The 10,818-nt window shown below is 43.3% G+C and overlaps 1 protein-coding gene across 1 annotated transcript in view; it reads right to left on the reverse strand.

Moving 5' to 3' along the window:
• Positions 1-7,495: 7,495 nt before the first annotated feature.
• mnat1 (MNAT1 component of CDK activating kinase) overlaps positions 7,496-10,818 on the reverse strand; it is a 256,635-nt gene continuing 253,312 nt past the window's right edge. The window contains exon 8 of the mRNA XM_068038275.1: positions 7,496-8,077. Coding sequence (XP_067894376.1) covers positions 7,957-8,077 — 121 coding nt within the window. The 3' untranslated portion in view covers positions 7,496-7,956. The remainder of the gene's footprint in view (positions 8,078-10,818) is intronic.

The following is a 10,818-nucleotide window of genomic DNA, read 5'->3' on the forward strand; positions in this document are numbered from 1 at the left end:
GGTCAACCCCGTCCACAGGCAAACTAGGGACAATCCCTATGGTCACCGGTACCGAAACTAGGTCACACTCCAGGTACATCCAGTGTACAGGCATATGCTGCCCTCCAATACCATTCACCACCATTTTGGTGTTCACTGCACTCTCTGGGGGCAAAGGTCAGGCCTTTTCCCAGTAAAAGGGATCTAGTGGCTCCTGTGTCCCTGAGAATCACTATGGGCTTGCTTGGCCCACTCGAGGGGTATGGAGGTGCTCTCCAGACACAAAAACCCCGATAACTTTCAGGAACACTATTACATTTTCCTGCACTTTCAGTGGTAGACTTCCTGGGTCTCACTCTTACTGCAGTTAAAGTCACAGCTTGTTCTGCTGTGCTTTCCATCAGGTTCCCTTCACTGAGCGGGTATGCCCTGATTAACCCTCCAGGTTTTCCCTTTAGTTTCCAGCAGTCAGCTCTTAACTGCCCTGCTTTATTACAATGGGAGCACACAGGCTCTGGGTCTCACTCTTGCTCACAGCACCTTCCTTTTTGGCTAGAGGAGGGCCCCCTGTGTCTCCTACTTTCCTTTCTCTCCCAGGACTGTTTGGGCTCCTATCACCTTCCCATCCTTTGGCGCTTCCGGATTTGTGGGGGTGATTAAGAAAGGTTCTCCCTGGAAACCGACTTATAAATTAAATTAAGGCAAACTCAAACAAAATTTTGTACCCAGCTCTGGATAATGCTCCTCCATATTGGCTATGCTTTCATTGGGGTTACTCTGTCGCCCCCTAGTTAACGCAAGCCGCTTCAACTCTCTCTCTCCACATTCTTTCCAGAATATTCTTTCTCTCTCCTTCTCCTCAAATTCAAGTTTCCTCTATTCTAATTGTATCTTTGATAACAATACCCTGTCAGAGTCTGCCTCTAACCCTGTTTCTGCTTCAGTTGCAGACATGTTAGTACTCAAGCACACAGAACCACAAGAAAACCTGTATCGAAATCTTGCTCTTTTTGATTGGAGGTCGGAAGCCAAATTGTTCCCAATTTCTCTCGTTTGTCTGTGGGTAAAATCCAGGACGCTAGCACCCAAATTTCTGTTACGACCGGGTGAGAAAGGTGTCTAGGGTTCCCTCTCAGCCTTCACCTGGTCTTAACCGTAATAGTGGTTTAATTTTAAACACACCATGTTTTTAACTCCCCCCATGGTGAATCCTTGTTCACTGCTTTCCAATTATAAGGCAAAGAAACCAGCTCAAACAGGCTTTCTTAGGTTTAAAGAAGAAAAGTTGAAATGTACTAAACTTGAACTCTAATTCGGTTGAAGCCTATGGATACACGACACACCCACACTAGCATGCATATGCAATACACACATGTAAATAGAGACAGAAAAGAGAAGAAAAATAAAGTGTAAAAGTTTGAGGCAATATCTGAAGAGTTTTTGTTACGGTTCTTCGAGCTCACTGTAGAGTCTTTGATTGTAGGTAGATCTTGCTTTTCGTTGGGGCCCAGTATTCTTCTTAAACCTCGTTTGCTGTAGGAGACTTTTCTCTCTTGGGTTTCATGTGGCTTCAGTGGATTCAGAGGCTTGTGATAAAGAGTTGGGAGCAGACAGGAGAGATCTCAGTTCAGGAGCAAACAGACACTCTCTATTCAAACTGCTTGTACAATTCAGAAAACTCCAGGCTACCACGTCTTGGATTGCATCACCGTAGCAGTTTCTGGAATGCTCCTCTTACACACAATACCTGGTGCTAAAGGTCCATTGTGGGTTGAATGTGTCAGGGAATAGTCCTTTGTCCTTCCAATCACAGTCTGTTAATATGCAAATGTCTTTCCCAGCCACGGCTAATCTGCTTAACAAGTCCTTTCTTCACTCTAGTAACAAAATCAATGTTCATGACAAAATTAATGTGCCTCCTTCTTGGCAGGTGAGGACCTAGCATGACAATTTGTTGTTGTCTAAAGATACCTGGTTTGGTTTGTTCTATTCTGGGGGTTACTAGAGTTTTTAATTTGGCTGTTTTTCCGGCTGAGTGGGAAAACTTTAATAATATGCTGCGACCTGTGGAGTGATGGGACTGAATTGACAGTGCATTGCTCCCGCCTTGGTCGTAACAACTGCTATCTTTATACTTCCATCATACTCAAGTCAGTTGTTTAAAATTATAATAGTCATTGGCACACACAGAAAAATGCAGGTATCAAGCCATTAAATATATATAACGTTTACAGACTACAGCAAATTTCATGTAACTGAATCTACAGGAATTGGTCCAACCCGAGTTGGCAACACCTGATCCACATCATGCCAAAGGGTCTAAGGACTATGGAAGAGTTATCCAGACTTTTCCCATAGGAAGTGTCTGAAAGGCTCTTTTCTTCTTGGGATTGTGACAAAGGAACAGGCTATCAAAATTCTCAAGCTCCATTTTCAGTGCATGGATAGGGGGAACTCTGCAGTAAAGTCTATCAGTGATTTCCAGAATTGTCTTGGCTTGCTGCATCTTCATAATTTGACCATTACAAAGTGGTTGGACCTTCCTAGCACAGAAGGTGAAAAGGTGATGGAGGAGACTAATATCCTACTGAAGACAAAAATGCTATGAAAGATAGGAGGTAGGCCCTGGTACTTGATATCAGGCAGGGGAATCATCAACTTCATCCAATAACAAGGCCCCCTCCATCCTCTTGACACAATAATAGCCCTTCATGAACTCTTCCCTCACTCTCAAGACAACCATTCAGCTAATGCATCAACATCCTGTCAGGGAGACAATAGTTAACGAATAATAACCACCATAGGGTGGCACAGTGGCGCAGTGGTTAGCACCGCAGCCTCACAGCTCCAGGGACCGGGTTCGATACTGGGTACTGCCTGTGTGGAGTTTGCAAGTTCTCCCTGTGTCTGTGTGGGTTTCCTCCCACATGCCAAAGACTTGCAGGTTGATAGGTTAATTGGCCATTATAAAAAAAAAATTGCCCCTAGTATAGGTAGGTGGTAGGGAAATAGAGGGACAGGTGGGGATGTAGTAGGAATGTGTAGGATTAGTATAAATGGGTGGTTGATGGTCGGCACAGACTCGGTGGGCCGAAGGGCCTGTTTCAGTGCTGTATAACTAAACTAAACATACAAGCCAGGGAACAGGTCTCCCTGGGAAAAATACACAAAAGAGATACATAAACATATTTATTGCCATCTTGTCTGTTCATTGTGTCCTACTATGTAGGCAAATCTCAGAGGTGTAAAAATAATAGGGTAATATTAGTAGGGGATTTCAACTTCCCTAATATCAACTGGGACAGTCTTAGTGCAAAAGGCTTAAAAGGGATGGAATTCTTAAAATGCATACAGGAGAGCTTTTTGAGCCAGCACATAGAAAGTCCTACAAGAGAAGGGGCGATACTGGACCTAATCCTAGGGAATGAAGCCGGACAAGTGGTAGAAGTGTCAGTGGGGGAGCATTTCGAGGATAGTGACCATAACTCTAAGATTTAAGGTAGTTATGGAAAAGGACAAAGAGGGACTGGAAATAAAAGTACTGAATTGGGGGAAGGCCGATTTCAATAAGATAAAACAGGATCTGGCCGAAGTGGACTGGGAGCAGCTAGTTATAGAGTCATAGAGAGATACAGCACTGAAACAGGCCCTTCGGCCCACCGAGTCTGTGCCGACCATCAACCACCCATTTATACTAATCCTACACTAATCCCATATTCCTACCACATCCCCACCTGTCGCTACATTTCCCTACCACCTACCTATACTAGTGACAATTTATAATGGCCAATTTACCTACCAGCCTGCAAGTCTTTTGGCTTGTAGGAGGAAACCGGAGCACCCGGAGAAAACCCACGCAGACACAGGGAGAACTTGCAAACTCCACACAGGCAGTACCCAGAATTGAACCCGGGTCGCTGGAGCTGTGAGACTGCGGTGCTAACCACTGCGCCGCCCACTTAATCCCACTTATCCCTCTCACATCCCCACCTTCCCTCAATTCTCCTACCACCTATCCACACTAGGGGCAATTTTTACAATGACCAATTTACCTATCAACCCGCAAGTCTTTGGCATTTTGGCTACTTTGTAGGAAAGTCTACATCAGACCAGTGGGAGTCATTCAAAAAGGAAATAGAGAGAGTTCAGGGCCAACATGTTCCCGTAAAGGTGAAGGGTAGGACCAACAAGTCAAGGGAACCCTAGATGTCAAGGGATATAATTGGATTGGATAAGGAAAAAAAAGGCTTATGGCAGATTCAAAGCGCTGAAAACAGCAGAGGCCCTAGAGGAGTATAGAAAGTGTGGGGGGAGTGGGTACTTAAAAAAGGAATTAGGCGAGCGAAGAGGGGACATGAAAAAACATTGGTGTGGCAAGATAAAGGAAAAGCCCAAGGCATTTTAGAAGTATATTAAGGGCAAGAGGATAACCAGGGAAAGAGTAGGGCCCCATTAAGGACCAAAGTGGCAATGTGTGGGGAGCCGGAGGAAATAGGTGATGTTTTAAATGATTACTTTTCAACTGTGTTCAATATGGAGAAGGACGATGTAGGTATAGAGATCAGGGAGGGGGATTGTGATATACTTGAACAAATTAGCATTGAAAGGGAGGAAGTATTAGCTGTTTTAGCTGTCTTAAAAGTGGATAAATCCCCAGACCCAATGAGATGTATCCCAGGCAGTGAGGCAAGGGAGGAGATAGCAGGGGCTCTGACACAAATTTTCAAATCGTCTGGCCACAGGAGAGGTACCAGAGGACTGGAGGACAGCGAATATGGAACCATTATTCAAGAAGGGTAGTAGGGATAAACCAGGTAATTGCAGGCCAATGAGCCTAACATCAGTGGGAGGGAAACTATTGGAAAAAATTCTGAGGGACAGGATAAATCTCCACTTGGAGAGGCAGGGATTAATCAGGGATAGTCAGCCTAGCTTTGTCAGGAGGAGATCGTGTCCAACAAACGTGATTGAACTTTTCGAGGAGGTGACTAGATGTGTAGTTGAAGTCGTCTACATGGACTTCAGTAAGGCTTTTGATAAGGTCCCGCATGGGAGATTGGTTAAGAAGGTAAGAGTTCATGGGATCCTGGGCAATTTGGCAAACTGGATCCAAAATTGGCTTGGTGGAAGGAGGCAGAGGGTGATGGTCGAGGGTTGTTTTTTCAAGCGGAAGCCTGTGACCAGTGGTGTACCGCAGGGATCGGTGCTGGGACCCTTGTTGTTTGTAGTGTACATTAATGGCTTAGACGTGAACGTAGGAGGTATGACCAGTCAGTTCGCAGATGACACGAAAATTGCTGGTGTTGTAAATGGTGAGGAGGAAAGCCTTATATTACAGGATGATATAAATGGGCTGTTAAGATGGGCAGAGCAGTGGCAAATGGAACTTAATCCTGAGAAGTGTGAGGTGATGCATTTTGGGAACACTACAAGGTAAGGGAATATACAATGGATGGTAGGGCCCTAGGAAGTACAGAGGGTCAGAGGGACCTTGGTGTATTTGTCCATAGATCACTGAAGGCAGCAGCACAGGTAGATAAAGTAGTTAGAAAGGCATATGGGATACTTGCCTTTATTAGCCGAGGCATAGAATATAAGAGCAGAGAGGTTATGATGGAGCTGTATAAAACGCTAGTTAGGCCACATCTGGAGTACTGTGTACAGTTCTGGTCACCGCACTACAGGAAATATGTGATTGCACTGCAGAGGAGATTCACCAGGATGTTGCCTGGGCTGGAGCATTTCAGCTAAGAGAGACTGGATAGGCTAGGGTTGTTTTCCTTAGAGCAGAGAAGGCTAACGGGAGATATACAAAATTATGAGGGGCATTGATAGGATAGATAGGAAGAAACTTTTTCCATTAGCGGAGGGATCAATGACCAGGGGGCATAGATTTAAGGTAAGGGGCAGGAGGTTTAGAGGGGATTTGAGGAAAAAGTTTTTCACCCAGAGGGTGGTTGGAATCTGGAACACACTACCTGAAGAGGTGGTAGAGGCAGAAACCCTCACAACATTTAAGAAGTATTTAGATGAGCACTTGAAACGCCATAGCATACAAGGCTACGGGCCAAGTACTGGAAAATGGGATTAGAATAGATAGGTGCTTGATGGTTGACACAGACACGATGGGCCAAAGGGCCTGTTTCTGTGCTGTATAACTCTACGACTTCTCCTTATTGTAACTACCCATTGTGTGGTCCAGCAGTATTTTGGCATCTGTATGAGCATTCTTGCCTTCCCTTACCTTGGCAGGTCTGGAAAAGTTGTTAAAAATTTTCTGGCATTGAAGAACTGTTGATACGGCCTTGGACTGAACACCAGTGCCACCTCCCTCCCTACTAGCTGTTCATTGTTTTTCCAGAACATAATTCCGTGGGTGCCAAAGAGCCTTTGTCTTCTCACCCTTACCTGCCAACATGGCCCCATTGCAGCCTCTAGGAAACAGATGATGTCATTGCATTGCTGCCTTCAAGGGCAGCTCCACTCTCTCTATTTGCCTCTAACCCTGACTGCCACCCACCTCCCCCATGCCACCCCCAACTTCTTCACCTGCTATGCCTTCTGGCCATGCAAACTGCAGCTGTCTTTTAAATGCTGCAATTAGCCTTGATTTCCCTCCCTCCCAACAGCAGACACCGACATTCCTGTTTCAATCACATCTTAAATATGCAGCAAGACTCTCCCCCTTCCCACCCCAAGTAAAATCTGATTAGATGCCATAATCACGTGGGAAGGCAGAATTCCTGCCCAGCAATTTTTCAGACTAGCTCAAAAAAGTCTAGCCCCAATTGTCAATGTCACTCAGAGTCCAAAAGATGGCTGGGTAGGAAAAGGAAAAATGTCACATTGATGCCAAAGGGGATATTCAAGGTTGGGGCTGAGGCATGTTGGGCACAACAGAAGGAATTTTTTTCAAAATAAATTAAAAGATGTTTCTCACTTTGCAGTTATTCCCCATTTTCCCCATGCGGCAGCTGCACAGAGTTTCAGTGCATCCCTCAGCAACTAGACCACAGAATGTACAAGTCCACAACACTTGGTTTTGACAGATCGTTGCTTGGGAAAAATCAGCAAATTTGGGGAAGCAGCAGCAGTTGATATTTGACTTGATATGTCAATGTAAAGGTGCACAATGCATTTAACCATTAAGCTACATTAAGTATCTCAACTCAATCACAATCAGTATGTGAACAACGTAAATGAGCTGGGATAAATCTAAACAAAATAATGCTTTTCAAATTCTTTTGGATAAAATTTCAGGAAGTTCTTTTTGAATAATTCATGTTGAAAGATCATGAACAGCAATATGTCAAGTTGCAACACAGGAGCAGCCAGATATTTTTAAACTTCCACATGTATTCACCTCCCGTGTATTTTTGATGAATGCAGTAACATATTTTAAGGTCAGGGTCAGAGACAATAAGAGAAATCAGGTCATTTTTAGACTTCCACATATATTCACTTCCAGTGTACTTATGAACCATTTAAAAATATTAAGAGCAAGAAAAATCAGTAATTAAGTATTAATAAATTTTACTCAAAATAAATGAAAACTTATTCAACTGACTGGACAAACAGAGGTGCTGATATCTTTACTTTATACAGACATGACTGAGCTCCAAGAATATCATTTTTGGCCGTGTTGAGAAACACTTATGCTTCCTCAATCTTCAGTTATCAGAAATTAAACATTCATTGTTAAGTGGTGTGTACATATCTGTGACCACTAGTATTTAGCTTGTGTCTCCTTCTCCCTGTAAGTGGATCTCGACACACACTCCTTGTAAATAGAAAATGCTAATCTTTGAGTTTATCAGCTGCTGTCTCCAAACAGCTGCCCAAGTTCAAGTTCTTTGGCTGTGTGTCAATTTTCCATTCAGCTGTGGTGTGGCCGATAGTTTTCTTTTTATGCAATTCTGGCTGTTGAAGCTCCTGGTATCAATCCAATGGCTACCTTTGAATCATTCTTCTATCAGGCTAGCCAGATTGCCAGAAAAGACCACTAAATGCATCTTGGAGAGCACGGTAACATGCAAGTGAAGAGGTGTAGCCTCCAGCAAGATCCTGGGGTGTGGCAGTACGTACATGGTTCAGGTACCTTAATTAAAATTGAACACAGTTCTGAGAAATTAATTTGCATACATCCTATTAGACTAATATAAGCAAATGAAAAAATAAATTAAAAATAAAAGATCTTCACACAGTTGGGTTGATAATTTCCAAGCTATACAGTTACCAAGAAATCTAACTACTAATGTAGTTACACTTAAGGTGCCAGTCTGGCATCAGTATCAATCTTGAAAGCAATGGCAATGGACTGAGTTATACAGCCTACACCACTTGTTGACGTCCAGCTGTTGCCAATGTTAATGAAGAGTCAGTCGCTGTTACAAAGTTTGCTTCACATCAGTTGTACTTCTACCACCAATAGTCAGTCACTGAAGTGAATAGAGATATCCTTTCCAGGTAGGGTCAGACCAATTCCAATATATTGGCTTGCATTCAGACTGAAGTTGTACTATAGATAGTGTTGCAAAATTTGCATCATTATGTAAAATATGCAAATGTTCAGGTAGGCGAGTGGCCACCCAAAATATTTGCAAATGGGAATTTTATCAAAGAATTGCATCCAGTAAAGGAATGCCAGGAATGTACTTAGTCTTACCTTGTAGCTGGCAACTTCTAGAGTCTGTAATATAGGATGAATTTAGTGAACACTTAGAAAGGCATCAGACAGCGCCCAACTACTTTAATTCTTATAAAGAAATCAGTGTATGGATAATGGGCATGTGGCGGACATTAATATGGAATTTCAGAAGACATTTGATAGGGTGCCACATGGGAAACTTGTTGAGAATATTAAGACATTAATATTAAAGAAAATGTAGCTGCATGGATAGAGATGTCATGGAGAAAGTAGGAGGGTAAATGGATGCTTTTTAGCTTGATTGGATGTAGGTAGTTGAATGCTTCATAGACTGTTTATTAAAATTTGCTGATAAAATAAAATTAGGGGGCATTGCAAACTAAGCAAGAAGGCTGGCGATTTCTGGGGGACCTACGCAGATTAGTGGAGTGGGCTGATGCAGCTCATTGAAGACAACTATGAAGTACTACATTTTGAGATAAAAAGCAGCGAAAGGCAATTGTAACCTAAACAATAAGATTGGAAGAAGAGATAGATAATTTCTAACGTCCTGTGGATGAAAATGTTTTTAGGATAAATTTTGGTAAATCATCAACAAAGGGGCATAAAAAACTCAGGATTATCTCCAGAAGGCTGAAGGAGGAAGTTAGAAGAAATGTTTTCACGCAGGTTATTAAAGACAGCTTTATCATAAGTGGTTGCTGAGATAAAGACTATATCATTTATAAAAGTAGTATTGGAAAAAGAATACAAGAAATTGGAAACAGGCAGGGAAATAGGAATCATGTAGATAGCTCCAGTTGACAGGCTAGTTCTCGCACAGGCATAGTGGTCAAATCGTCTCCTCCGATGATGTAATTTATGATTTGAGTAAAACAGGTTGTTCTTAAAATGCAACTTGGACTGACCAATTCCCCATGCATTCCGTAATATCTGCTCAAAGGCAATGATCGGTAAACGTGCGTGTTTGCTTGGTGGTTTTCCAAACAGTGGTTTCATATGTGCATGGTTTGAGCACATATGTGTTTGGTAACTTTGGGGAAGGATGTCAGTTCAGCATTAATCTAGATTTGCAGGCTTCAATCCATAGTGCACAAGCATTGCAGATCGTTAATCCATCTGAGGAATGCTCAACAGCTGTATCGGCGTGAGCGGAACATGCGACCACCAGCAGTTGAGGTAAATGGAAAAGAAAATCAGATGGGGGTCTGGGGGTGGGAGTGGGAGGAAGTAAAACAGGCTAATGATTCATGATCAGCCATTTGAGGTTTTGACACATTATATAGAGAAAAACTATCCTCTCTGGTGGGTGGGTCAATAACTAGAGGTCATAGATTCAAAAATCATTGGCAAAAGATTGAGAGGGGAGATGAGGAGAGTTTTATTCACTCAAAAGTTGTCAGGATCTGGGACACTACCAGAAAAGGTGGTGGAAGTTTATTCCATAAATAATTTAAAAGGGAGTTGGACAGATTCCTGAGGATGAGGAACTGATGGACAAAAAGCAGGGATGTGGATCAAAGCACAATTACTTTTTCAAACAACGAGCACAGGTACGACCAGGGATAGGCACCGACATGTTGCACCACAGACATTTGACAGAATTACTGACTCAGCCACGGATGTGGGGGCAATTAATTTGTACATAAAGTGTATAGCCAATCTAATACCATCAAAACACAGTCTGATCTAAAACACATTTCTTGCTATTTAGTGAGGTACCTGGCATTGTTTTTCCTTGCACAAGTAGTCAATATCTGCCCACACACTTGAAGTAGTGATGCGGAGAATCCAGATAGATGTCCATCTGTCAGATGTGATCTTGATCTCTTTCTCTCTCCTCTGGCACTCTCTCTCCCTCTCTGTGTCAATCCCTAACCCCTCTCTGTGTTCATCTCTCACTCACCTCTCTCCTCCTTCAGTGTCCATCCATTTTTCTACTCTCCCTCCCTCTTCCCACCCTCCTCTCTTGCCACCCCACTTTCTCCCTCCCACTCCACCACTCTCTCTCCCTCACGCCCACTCTCTCTCTCCCCCCTCTCCCTCTCTCTTCCCCCCCTCTATCTCTCTCTCTCTCTTCCCCCCTCTCTCTCTCTCTCTTTCCCCCCCCATCCCTCTCTCTCTCTCTTCCCCCCCATCTCTCTCTCTCTCTTCCCCCCCCATCTCTCTCTCTCTCTTCCCCCCCATCTCTC

The sequence above is a fragment of the Heterodontus francisci genome, chromosome 9 (assembly GCF_036365525.1).
Source record: "Heterodontus francisci isolate sHetFra1 chromosome 9, sHetFra1.hap1, whole genome shotgun sequence".
Taxonomy (NCBI): Eukaryota; Metazoa; Chordata; class Chondrichthyes; order Heterodontiformes; family Heterodontidae; genus Heterodontus; species Heterodontus francisci.